We start from the raw sequence: 13,043 nt of genomic DNA, 5'->3' as shown, positions 1-13,043 counted from the left end.
TGCACAGAAACAAAATAACCCACCCAAATCTAACTCTTTCTGCACATGTTATATCTGCCTCCCCTGCAGTGCACATGGTTTTGCCCAATTGCTAAAAAAAATCCTGCTGCGATCAACTTGGAATTACCCCCCATACTCCATATTTAGTGGAGACTGGTCATGTCATACCAAACATCAAGGAAAAAAGTCTAACTATAGTCTTCATGTGAAAAACCCCCAAAACACTTTGTAATATCCAAAGATATTTAAATAATTTAGTTCCTTAAGATAGTATATGTAAGATTATGCTGATCCTAAAGGACCACTTAACATCTTTCGCTAGTATTTTTTCACATTAGTAAAAGCATATAAACAGATATAGTAATGGAACTCAATCATTATTATACACCACACCCACTAGCATTTGCTCTTGCGGGTTGGTTTTTAAAACGCTATTCTGTTTTCTTGTCTTTTGTGCAATCCATGTGTATGTGTAGTAAGAGCATTTATCTAATAGGATTATAATGGGATGTCTCCGTAAACACATTCATAAACACATGGCCGAAAGGATTGCAATACACATTTCCGTTCTAAAATGTACTAAAGAAAAACCAAACAAAATAAATACAGACAGGCTTGATATACACACCAAGGGCCTAATTCAGACCTGATCGCAGCAGCAAAATCTATCTCTAATGGGCAAAACCATGGCCAATATTTACTAAGAATTCGAGTTTGTCCGATTTGTGTTTTTTTTTCTAAGTTCCAATCCGGGAATTCACTAAGCACCAATCTCGGCAGTGTTTGGGCTATTCGTAATGGTTTGATTTGCAAAGTTCCGAAATACGAATGAATAGACCATCGGTCAAACGTGGCTGTTATTTCATACAATACGGGCATTCACTATTCATTCGTATTTGGGTGTTAGTTTCTGAGTGCTCAAGTGCAGGTCTGTTTTTTTCGATTCGTTAAAAAAAGCTGCAAAAAAATAGACCTGCTTTTTCCAGTCGAGTTTGGATAACCATGCACGGATCAGTGAGATCTGTGCATGGTTATCTATGGGAAAGGGTCTGTTTAGTGTAAAAACTGAAAAAAAAAATTGCGTGGGGTCCCCCCTCCTAAGCATAACCAGCCTCGGGCTCTTTGAGCCGGTCCTGGTTGAAAAAATATGGGGGGGGAAATGACAGGGGTTCCCCCATATTTCATCTACCAGCATCGGGCTCTGCGCCTGGTCCTGGTTTCAAAAATATGGGGGACAAAAAGCATAGGGGTCCCCCGTATTTTTGAAACCAGCACCGGGCTCCACTAGCCAGGTACATAATGCCACAGCCGGGGGACACTTTTATACTGGTCCCTGCGGCCCTGGCATTACATACCCAACTAGTCACCCCTGGCCGGGGTACCCTGGAGGAGTGGGAACCCCTTAAATCAAGGCCCCCCCCCCCTCCAGCCACCCAAGGGCCAGGGGTGAAGCCAGAGGCTGTCCCCCCCATCCAAGGGCGGCGGATGGGGGGCTGATAGCCTTTTGAAAAAATGTGAATATTGTTTTTAGTAGCAGTACTACAAGTCCCAGCAAGCCTCCCCCTCAAGCTGGTACTTGGAGAGCCACAAGTACCAGCATGCGGTGGAAAACCGGGCCCGCTGGTACCTGTAGTACTACTACTAAAAAAAATACCCCCCAAAAAACAGGACACACACACCGTGAAAGTATCATTTTATTACATACATGCACACCTCCAAACATACATACTTACCTATGTTCACACATGGGACCCCTACGCTTTTTGTCCCCCGTATTTTTGGAACCAGGACCAGGCGCAGAGCCCGGTGCTGGTTGATGAAATATGGGGGAACCCCTGTCATTTTTTCCCCCATATTTTTCAACCAGGACCGGCTCAAAGAGCCCGAGGCTGGTTGTGCTTAGGAGGGGGGACCCCACGCAATTTTTTTCAGATTTTTTCAGACTTTAAACAACTTTTTAAGGTACACAATGAAGCTCTGCACGGATCTCACAGATCCGGCCGGGATTCCTTGTGTTTTGTCAGGCAGTGTTTTACTCATCACTCCCGTAAAACACTGCCTGATATTACGAATCACATCGACATCGGAAAAAACGAATGTGCAAAACTCGGCAGCTTAGTGAATGATCGTATCAGGATTCAAAAAGTTGCAGTAAAATGCACCCGATACCATTCGAGTTCAAACACCCTTCAAAACGGCCAAAACACGAATCTTTGTAAATATACCCCCATGTGTACTGCAGTGGGGCAGATATAACATGTGCAGAGAGAGTTAGATTTGGGTGGGTTACATTGTTTCTGTGCAGCGTAAATACTGGATGCTTTATTTTTACACTGCAATTTAGCTTTCAGTTTGAACACACCCCACCCAAATCTAACAATCTCTGCACATGTTATATCTGCCCCACCTGCACTGCACATGGTTTTGCCCATTAGAGAAAATTGTTGCTGCTGCGATCAGGTCTGAATTAGGCCCCAAGTGCAATCTCCTGCACAGGAGGAGAATTTATGGGGCATGTGGAAAAATACAGAGATTATCATTACATTCAATTTTGTATATTTTTTACATTGTGCTCCAATTTACATAAAAGAAACCCTTATCCAGAAATCTCAAAGTCAGAAGTATATAAGTTCCATACCCATTATTACAAACAGAATGTATTCTCAAAATGACCCACTAGAGAGCACAGTGTGACAGATGCTAACTGTGATGATTGCCTCTTCTTTGCCTCCTCGGATCTCTGACGTTACCTTCCACTCAATCTCCCAGATCAGCACTAATTACTTTACATACATCCTCAGGAGAAGCAAGCTGAAAATGCTCAAACCTCAGCCCAGCAGACTTGGACACTGGCTTTTATTTTCTGCTAGTTTAAAGCAATAAAGAGTTAGATATTAAAGTTGCCAAACAGGACTATTGGAACCACGTGCCACTTTGTGCCCGTGGACAGGACACTGGCCCATGACAGGCTTCTGGACCTACTCCCTAACATGGATCGGGCAATTATGGGAATACGAGACCCCCAAAGTGATTGTGGTGAAGAATCGTCATCTTGGGACAATCTACCGACTCCTGCAGCTTCTAATCATTGTGTACTTTGCATGGTGAGTCAGGACATATATGTACGTAGAGCAAAAGAAGAAAATATTACACATGCAGATAGTGAGAAAGTATTGGAACATGGAGATAAAGTGTATAATTCAAAGTACTGTAGGATGGAGTAGTGGATATAAATACCAAGCATGATAGTTGGAGTATTCAAACTGTACATTCTGCAATGTTAATGATTCTTTAAAAGAATTGGAAGATGTTTCACACATCAAGGGAAGATCAGGCAGAACCTTATTTACCTCAGTTGTTGTGAAAGTCTATGTCCTACGCTGTATTGATCTGTGCTGCTTTATTGTCAGGTATGTGTTTGTGGTGCAGAAAGGTTACCAGGCACGGGAGACTGGTCCAGAGAGTGCTGTCATCACCAAAGTTAAAGGTGTTTCTATGTCCAAAGCCCCCAGGGGAGCTAAGAAGATCTGGGATGTTGCTGAATATGTGAAGCCGCCAGAGGTGAGATGTATTAGAGAGGTCTCAGACTCGGAAAATCAAAAAGATTGATAAAGAATATGGTTAGGACCATTGCTACTAGCTGTTTAGGGGTGTGTAGGAAATATAAATGACTAAGCAATTGTGGAAATGGAAAGTCTACAGATATCGAAATAAAATAAAGGATGTAAGTAGCAAGTAATAGCCGATAGATCATAAATATTAGTTATGGAGACAAGGAATGAATAATTCAAGGTAATGCAAATTAATTACAGGACATGAGAGTTATGAAGGTGAAAACATGAGTAATGGCCAGAGAAGTTAGGGAAAGGACTAGTAAATTAGGGCTTACGCTATTACATGAGTGAGGGAATTTGCCAGGCAAGTGGTGTAGATCAGGATATAATTCTTGGTCGGTGGAATTGAGACAATAAGGGAATAATGCATAGAAAAACTGTTAATGTAAGGTTATGAATAGTGGCAAGGGAAGATTAAAGATATACATTTCATTTGCTGGCTGTCGGGAGATGAGATGAGAGAATAAAGCATGAGAATGGAAGCGAACAAATGATGACCAGGGCCATTATGCAGATCAAGTAGTAATTACATAACCAGGGATGCTGCAGTGGTGAGGAAAGAAGCCATAACCAGTGAGGTTGTGAGCTGAGACAATGTATAACTGAATTCATTATTAAATCAATCAATTGATAAATAATGGTGAGGGAAGTTCATAGAATGGACTCTTGGCAGGGAAAAGGGAAGGAGACAAAGTAGTACAGGTGGCAGCACAGATGTATGAAGAATGACCAGCAAGGCTGTAGGAGGAAGGAAATAACACTCAGAATCTTGCTGTAATGTAGACAAAGGGAATGGCTGACAATCTGAGCGCTAGGGCATTATCAGTCTCTTCTCTACGTATTAGGGTGGCAGTATCTTCACCATCATAACCAGAACAGAGAGCACCAAACTTCAATCTCTGGGGACCTGTCCTGAGGTGAGAGAACTGTAGCTTGATATGGAAACATGTATTTGTATTGTGGGTCAAATAAATGGATGCCAGTTTCGGGGAATAGAAAAGGCATGTCTGCATATATTACTCTCTATAACAATTCCAGGAAATTACTCATATTCTATCTTTGGTCCTGAGTCGGAGTTGTGTCCTATTCCATTTGGATCTCAGTCATATCTCCACTTGCGTAGATGTAACCGGGTGGCAATGGGGCAGACACACAGAGGATAAGTTTACACTGGGCGTGTAATGGGCACGTTGACAGAATTGCGGGATCAGTCCTACTGTATATCAGATCTTTTGCACCAAGAATAGGGCTGGTGACCATGATGGTAGCGGAAGGATGGGCGTGGCGCAATAGAATAGCCACAGCTGGCTCTGAATAAAGGGTCATTTGCAATTATTTCTGAACATGTACAACTCTGTATTAGGGCCCTTTTTCTCTAAATACAACACTCAGTGATTTCTATATCCCACATCTCATTCAGAGTAAGGCTGTAATCGATGCTCGGTGCACCTCTGCTGATGACTGTAAGCGTGGAGAGATGCATGTCCTTGGCCATGGTAAGTTACACCTAGCCCTGATCCTTCATTTAAACAAATATTTACATTGCTGACCTGTACCACCCACAAATGTACTAATCAGCTATCAATGTAAAGAATCTTATTAATGTAAAATGTGATCTACACCTCTTGCAGGAGTGCAGACCGGACGCTGCATTCGAGCGTCTCATGGATCACTGAAAACCTGTGAGATCCTTGCATGGTGTCCCTTGGAAGATGAATTTGTGACCAGGTCAGTAGCACATATGTTGTGATTTACATGCATGTCAACTGGATAATAGTAGTTATATAGACAACAATTTGTGTGATTTTTGAAGTTTACATGCTCAATAATAATGAAAGTGGCTTATTGTGCGGCACTGAAACAAAATCTCTTTATGCATGCATAAGTATCACATCTGTATGATTTTAATTACTTTAAATAAGACACATGTGGAGTGAGTGAAGAGGTTTATCCATAATATATCAGTTCCTTCAGCAGCACTATAGGAATATAGGGACATTGGGATTAGGAAATGAAGTACATTCTGACAAAGGATAGTGGCTGGCATGGACTTATAGGCCCTACACACTGGGCGATTTGACTGCAAGATATGAACGATCTCGTTCATTAATGAACGAGATAACGTTCATATCGTGCAGTGTGGAGGCACCAGCGATGAACTATGCGCGGCCCCGCGCTCGTTCATCGCTGGTGCCCCGTCGGCTGTGCATGCAGGCCAATATGGACGATCTTATCCATATTTGCCTGCACTTCTATGGAGCCGGGTGACGGGGGGAGTGAAGAAACTTCACTCCCACCCGTCACTGCCCCCCCGCCGCCGGGTCGCCCGTATCCGCCGCCGGGCAGCTTGGCGGCTGATCTATTAATGTGTAGGGCCCTTTAGCCATAAAATGCTTACACATACAGTATTCTCAGATGTGTTTGGAGAAATGTTCTTATTTTTCACTAGTGACCAACTGCAAATTAAAATTCCACCTGTAATGCATGTTAGGTGCAATTCTTACATACTTACCCTTTTTCCTTGATCTCTGAGTGTAGAGTTTAAAATGTAAGAACTTATGTAATAATAAGATATAGTAATAATATGATACAACGGACATCGCAGTTCTTTAAGATTCACCAAGCTAGTTTCATGTGTGGCATGGTTAGGTACAACCATTTAAAAATGTTGACATCTACACATACATACTGTATAGCACCCAGTGGCGCTCAGAGGGGTACTAATTACCCATGCCCGGGGTGCTGGAGGGGTCTGCTGCCCCCCTGGAGTATATCTGTGGATGACGCCATCTTCCCGGTGATATTTTCAGTAAAATGGTGCCACATATTGACAGGGCCGGTGACAGGGGGGGTCAAAGGGGACACCTGTACTGGGCCCCTAGGATTAGAGGGACACCAAGGATAAGCCACTTAGTGCCTAGCAGGCATGTGAGCCATTTTGTCCGAATCGGGCAGCGAGCTGTAGGCGGTGTGGGCGCAGCCTCAGAGTGACAGGAGCCTCACACACACAGTGACTGTGCAGTGAGAGTATGCGCCCACTCTTCCGGGTCCAGGTCTGTTGCAGGCAGTTATGGGACATGGCCAGGATTCATGGCAGGCAGTTATGGGACACATCCGTTGGCCAGGATTCCTGTGCCCTGCGCGACCTCTTCTGGTGGGCCTCATGGTACCTGCTGTGTGGTGTTCGGATACTGGGGAGTGCAGTACAGGGAGTGCAGTGCAAGTGAGTCTCTCCCCAGTGTAAGAGTGGATTGGTGAGGGTATACAGGGCTTTGAGATGGGGTGAGGGAGCTGGGAATGCATCATGGAGTCATTGGGGAGAGACAAACTGTGGGGTGTGTGGGAGGAAGGAGAGAGGGAGGCACAGACTATGGGGTGTATGGGAGGAATGAGAGATACACATAAGTGGGGGTATGGAAAAGCGAAGGTTGCCGGTGCGCGCGCTCCCGAAAAGGGGGTGTGGCCACTCAAAAGGGGGCATGTCGTACAGTGTAGTTTCCCACCATATACCCCTTATACACATTATGCATCGCAATAGTAGGACCCCTTACTGGTGCCCCCTTCACATTATACCACACAGTATGAGCCGAAATTCACATTATACCCAACAGTATGAGCCGAAATTCACATTATACCCAACAGTATGAGCCAAAATTCACATTATAGCACACAGTATGAGCCGAAATTCACATTATAGCACATGGTATGAGCCGAAATTCACATTATAACAAACAGTATGAGCCAAAATTCACATTATAGCACACGGTATGAGCCGAAATTCACATTATAGCACACGGTATGAGCCGAAATTCACATTATAGCACACGTTATGAGCAGAAAATCAGATTATAGCAAACGGTATGAGCCGAAATTCACATTATAGCACACGGTATGAGCCGAAATTCACATTATAGCACATAGTATGAGTCGAAATTCACATTATAACAAACAGTATGAGCCAAAATTCACATTATAGCACATGGTATGAGCCGAAATTCACATTATAGCACACGTTATGAGCCGAAATTCACATTATAGCACACGGTATGAGCCAAAATTCACATTATTGAGTGACAGAGGGACAGGGAGAGTGACAGCAGGGACAGGGAGAGTGACAGCAGGGACAGGGGGAGTGACAGCATGGACAGGGGGAGTGACAGCAGGGACAGGGGGAGTGACAGAGAGAGGGACAGCAAGGGCATACAGTAGGGACTAGGTAGAGAGAAAGGCAGCAGGGTAAGATTACCTGTTTAGCAGCGGTGGTGGTCTGCGGTGCGGTGGATGAGTAGGCTGTGGTAGGCGTGGGGTGGAGGAGGCTGTGGGCCTCGGAGATAGTGTGGAGGAGGAGGCTGTGGGCATGCAGAGGTCCGAGGGCAGGGCGGCAGAGGAGCCTGGGGGCAGCTGCAGAGGATCTGGGACCAGGCTGGCTTTATTAACCCCGAGCTCCTGTGACCACGGCGCTAATATTTCAAAACTGCCGCAGACCAGCAGCCAATCAGCGACAGATTTGAACTAGTAGTGCCGCAGTCACAGGAGCTCGATGCGGCGGCAGGGATAATAAAGCCAGCCTGGTCCCAGATTCTCTGCAGCTGGGAGTTTGGAACCAGGGCTTCCAGTGCGGCGGCGATGGTAAGGGCGGTGGGCGGACTGGGAGCTCAGCTTCTTTGTCGGCCCTGCAGTGCTTGAAGAAGTGTCGGTATACCATACCGTTGTATACCGACCCACTTCGAGCACTGGTAGCACACCGTAATACACATACAGTAATGCCCACAGCAGTAGTGCCCCTTATGCAATGCCCGCAATAGTAGTGCCCCTTCTGTCCCCAGGAGTGGTGCCCCTTATGAAGTGCCCCCTTTACAATGCCCTCATTAGTAGTGCACCCCATCAGTAATGCCCTTAATGGTAATGCCCCTGTGTAGTATTGCACCCAGTAGTAATGTTGCCTGTAGTAATGCCCCCAGTCATTTAGCCCCCTGTAGTTTAGCCCCAGTAGTTATGCCCCACTGGTAATGCCCCTGCAGTTATGACCCCAGTAATTTAACCCCCCCCTTTAGTTTAGCCTCCCAGTGGTAATACCCCCACTAGTTTAGCCCTCATGTAGTTTGCCCCATGTAGTTTTGCCCCGCTTTCTGTAGTTTAGCCCCCAGTGGTAATGCCCCCTGCAGTTGTGCCCCCAGTTGTTTAGTCTCTGTAGTTTAGACCCCATGTAGTTTGCCCCCAGTAGATAGCCCACGTTAGTAATGCCCCCAGTAGTTTGTCCCCTTGTAGTAATGCCCCCCCCCCTGTAGTTTGCCCCCTGTAGTTATGCCCACAGTAGTTATGCCCCCAAGTAGTAATGCCGCCAGTAGTTTAGCCCCCCTGTAGTTTGCAGGGCCGTCTTTTCGTATGGGCTCAATGGGCTCTTGCCCAAGGGCCCCAGGAGTCTAAGGGCCCTAGGCTGATAGCTGAGGGGCCCCTCTTTCCAGGGATACCAGATTTTTGAAAATTGGCCCTGGGGAACCGGAGATATCTGACTTCGAAGCAGTGGTCCCCATCCAAGACTGTTCATTGCTCTTCCCAGCCAGAAATCTTAGGTTGTGTCTGACTTAGAGTTTATTTGAGGGTATTCTCCAAAAGATGGGACTCTCCCCTTTCAGTGGATACTGGCAGCTTGTCTCTACTATGCCCAGAACTGGAGATATCAGCCTTCAAGCAGCTGGTCCCTGCTCCATCTCCACACATCTGGTTTGCAGTTTTATATTTTTGCCAGTGGATTGCTCTGGCTCCTGAAATCTGATCCCCAAGTCCCCAGAACCTCCTGAAAGGTGGGACTCGCTAGTTTTTATCGCATTTAAAGCTAAGAAATCTATTTCCAGGAACTGGAGATATCTGCAGTCAACCAAGCTTCCCTCACACCGGAAAATGATTAATATTAAGTCCACTCCACTATCCACCCCTCCACTGCGTATTACACACCCCCTACCACCCTGGAAGTCATGGAAGTCATGTACCAGGGCCCCTTCATTCAGCCCAATGCCTCTTCTACAGTTTAGTGTTCTCCCTCCCACCCCATCTTACACCATCTGTGCAGTAAAGGAGTAATTAGCAGAAATGACTGCTTCAGCTCCTACATGCTGAGTGGAAGATAGAACACCCCCTACCACCCATGGGACATCAATGCTGCGACTGATAGCACCCCCCACCCCTACCACTGGAGGATGGTTTGGGGGCCCAGTGCATTGCTGTGCCCAGGGGCCTACACTGCTGTTAAGACGGCCCTGGTAGTTTGCCCCCTTGTAGTAATGCCCCTGTAGTTCTGTGTAGTTCTGCCCCCAGTAATAATGCCCCGGCCCCAGTAGTAATGCCCCCAGTAGTTTGCCCCTTTGTAGCTTGCCCCCTTGTAGTTTGCCCCCAGTAGTAAAGCCCCCCGGTAGTAATGCCCCAGTAATTTGCCCCTTTGTAGTTTGCCCCCAGTAGGTTGCCGCCAGTAGCTTGCCCCCCAGTAGAAGCAGCGCTAGTACATATATGGGAGGGGGGCACACCATACTCACCAAGCCCCGCTCCAGACGCAGTCCACTCAGCTTCCCTCCTCGACACTATGGGAGAGATGTCATGACGTCTCTCCAATAGCGCGCACTGACAGAGCCGGAAGCTGGAGCTTAATAGTGAGCTCCTGCCTCCGGCTTCCGCTGCGGAGAGGGAGCCGGGCGCTCGCTGGTAACGCAATCTCAGCGGGCGCCAGGCATCTCGCTGCAGCGCCAGGACATCGGGTTAGGTGAGTCGGAGGACGCGAAACTGCGTTCCGTCTCCAAGTGGAACTGACAGAACGCAGATCCGCCCTGTCTGGCTCACTTTAACCCCTGCCTGCGATCATAGAGTCCAACGTGGTGGTGGTGGTGGGGGGGGGGACCAGCAAAAATCACGCCTATGGCACCAAATTGGTCAGTGCCCTGCATGCTAGTGCTTGTTGTTCTACAAATACTAGCAAGTCCAAACAGCGACTGTCTACCAAATCTTGCTAGGACTGTAGTTCTACAAGTGCCAGCATGTCCAAGCAATCAGTGGCTGCCAGTGATTGCTGGGACTTTCTCTTATGCCAGGCATACACAGTCAGATAAAATGCATGTCAGACCGACAGACATTTTATCTGACCCTGCCGATATCCGGCACATGCACTGAGATATCTCTCACAGTGCATGTCACGGTATAACGGCGTTCCGGCCCTGGGGAGGAGACATTTCCCCGTTCTTTCCCATGTGAAGGAACAAGAAAAATGTCTGTCGGTCGGCCTCAACAGGGCACACTCTGCCTGACGCGGCCAACTGGACACTATAAAAATATCGCATTGGACAATCCGGCATGCCAGACCAATCATTATTTTCGGGTCGGCCAGCTGTATACATGCTGCAATTATCTGGCCAATCTGCTGATATCGGGTGAATCATCGTCCAGATAATTGTAGCGCGTATGCCCAGCATTACACAATAATTTTAAATCTTTATTTGATTAAAAATATATTTAATTACTATTATAAGGTGCCACGAGGTGTACAGAAGGATTCAATATGTTTTACCGGCGGACGGGATGCCGCCTGCCAGAATGCCGGCAGCAGGGCGAGCGCTAAGAGTCCCCTTGCGGGCTCAGTGGCTCACTGCGCTCACCACAGGATCGATTCCCACTATATGGGTGCTATGGCCAAGTTTATTTTGTCAGACTTATATTCGTTAGGGGCCTGTATATTTCAGTAATTTTAGGGGGAATTTACATAATATTTTACTATGTGATATACCCCAAAAGATATCTTTGATGTCTGCTGCAGCCCCTGTCTTTATTATTGCAAAAAACCCAAGTGGCCAAGCTTTAGCAGGTATTGGGGGTAATTCCAAGTTGATCGCAGCAGTTTCTGAGTAGCTTCAACCTTGCTCGGCATCTGCGATCAGTTCAGTGCTTGTCGTTCCTGGGTTGACGTCATAAACACACCCAGCGTTCGCCCAGACACTCCTCCGTTTCTCCAGCCACTCCCGCGTTTTTCCCAGAAACGGTAGCGTTTTTCCGCACACACCCATAAAACGGCCAGTTTCCGCCCAGTAACACCCACTTCCTGTCAATCACACTACGATCACCAGAACGAAGAAAAAGCCGTGAGTAAAATTCCTAACTGCATAGCAAATTTACTTGGCGCAGTCGCACTGCGGACATTGCGCATGCGCACTAAGCGGAAAATCGCTGCGATGCGAAAAAAATTACCGAGCGAACAACTCGGAATGACCCCCATGTGCACTGCAGAGGGGGCAGATATAACATTTGCAGAGAGAGTTAGATTTGGGTGTGGCGTGTTCAATCTGCAATCTAATTTGCAGTGTAAAAATAAAGCAGCCAGTATTGACCCTGCACAGAAATAAAATAACCCACCCAAATCTAACTCTCTCTGCAATTGTTATATCTGCCACACCTGCAGTGCACATGGGGGGTAATTCCGAGTTGTTCGCTCGTTATTTTTTTCTCGCAACGGAGCGATTAGTCGCTAATGCGCATGCGCAATGTCCGCAGTGCGACTGCGCCAAGTAAATTTGCTATGCAGTTAGGTATTTTACTCACGGCATTACGAGGTTTTTTCTTCGTTCTGGTGATCGTAATGTGATTGACAGGAAGTGGGTGTTTCTGGGCGGAAACTGGCCGTTTTATGGGAGTGTGTGAAAAAACGCTACCGTTTCTGGGAAAAACGCGGGAGTGGCTGGAGAAACGGAGGAGTGTCTGGGCGAACGCTGGGTGTGTTTGTGACGTCAAACCAGGAACGACAAGCACTGAACTGATCGCACTGGCAGAGTAAGTCTCGAGCTACTCAGAAACTGCACAGAGAAGTCTTTTCGCAATATTGCGAATCTTTCGTTCGCAATTTTGATAAGCTAAGATTCACTCCCAGTAGGCGGCGGCTTAGCGTGTGCAAAGCTGCTAAAAGCAGCTTGCGAGCGAACAACTCGGAATGAGGGCCATGGTTTTGCCCAATTGCTAACTTTCTTGCTGCTGCGATCAACTCAGAATTACCCCCATTATCCATTGTGCCCATAGGGTACAATAGTGCAGTTATTTACGGAGAAAGGTAAATAGATCATGTGTGTGCATTCAGCAAGCGCGGTCTGAACCGGAAAGTAAAGCTATTACTTTATTTTTCACTCTTTCCCTGTACAGCGAGTCCCAGCGTGAGACCTTCTATAAATGTCACCCAAACAAACATTCCAAAATTGAGTTGAAATACGGAAAAAATTCATGATATTTTAATCTTTGATTCAAAAGTGACACTAAAATTATTATTTTTAGATGGAGTCTATTTTATCATTGAGACGTCCACTGTTACTATCAGAGTTATAATAAATATTTAATGATAAATGGGATCATTTGTGCTTTGGTTGATTATAATAATTAAATAATATTCATGAGGTAGAAATGTTT

General features: G+C 46.3%; 1 protein-coding gene across 8 annotated transcripts in view; it reads left to right on the top strand.

Moving 5' to 3' along the window:
• Window positions 1-13,043, top strand: part of P2RX2 (purinergic receptor P2X 2) — a 290,430-nt gene that overhangs the window by 218,717 nt on the left and 58,670 nt on the right. For 3 of the 8 annotated variants that reach the window (XM_063913401.1, XM_063913399.1, XM_063913397.1), the window contains 5 exons: window positions 2,802-3,104; window positions 3,411-3,561; window positions 4,460-4,531; window positions 5,035-5,110; window positions 5,246-5,342. In XM_063913401.1, coding sequence (XP_063769471.1) covers window positions 2,962-3,104; window positions 3,411-3,561; window positions 4,460-4,531; window positions 5,035-5,110; window positions 5,246-5,342 — 539 coding nt within the window. In that variant the 5' untranslated portion in view covers window positions 2,802-2,961. Of the gene's footprint in view, window positions 1-2,769; window positions 3,105-3,410; window positions 3,562-4,459; window positions 4,532-5,034; window positions 5,111-5,245; window positions 5,343-13,043 lie in introns of all 8 variants that reach the window. The other 5 variants (XM_063913402.1, XM_063913403.1, XM_063913404.1 and 2 more) reach the window with 2 other exon arrangements.

Source organism: Pseudophryne corroboree, chromosome 1, assembly GCF_028390025.1.
Source record: "Pseudophryne corroboree isolate aPseCor3 chromosome 1, aPseCor3.hap2, whole genome shotgun sequence".
NCBI classification, from domain to species: domain Eukaryota; kingdom Metazoa; phylum Chordata; class Amphibia; order Anura; family Myobatrachidae; genus Pseudophryne; species Pseudophryne corroboree.
The sequence above is the reverse complement of the archived record's forward strand: the minus strand, read 5'-3'. Positions and strand labels throughout refer to the sequence as shown.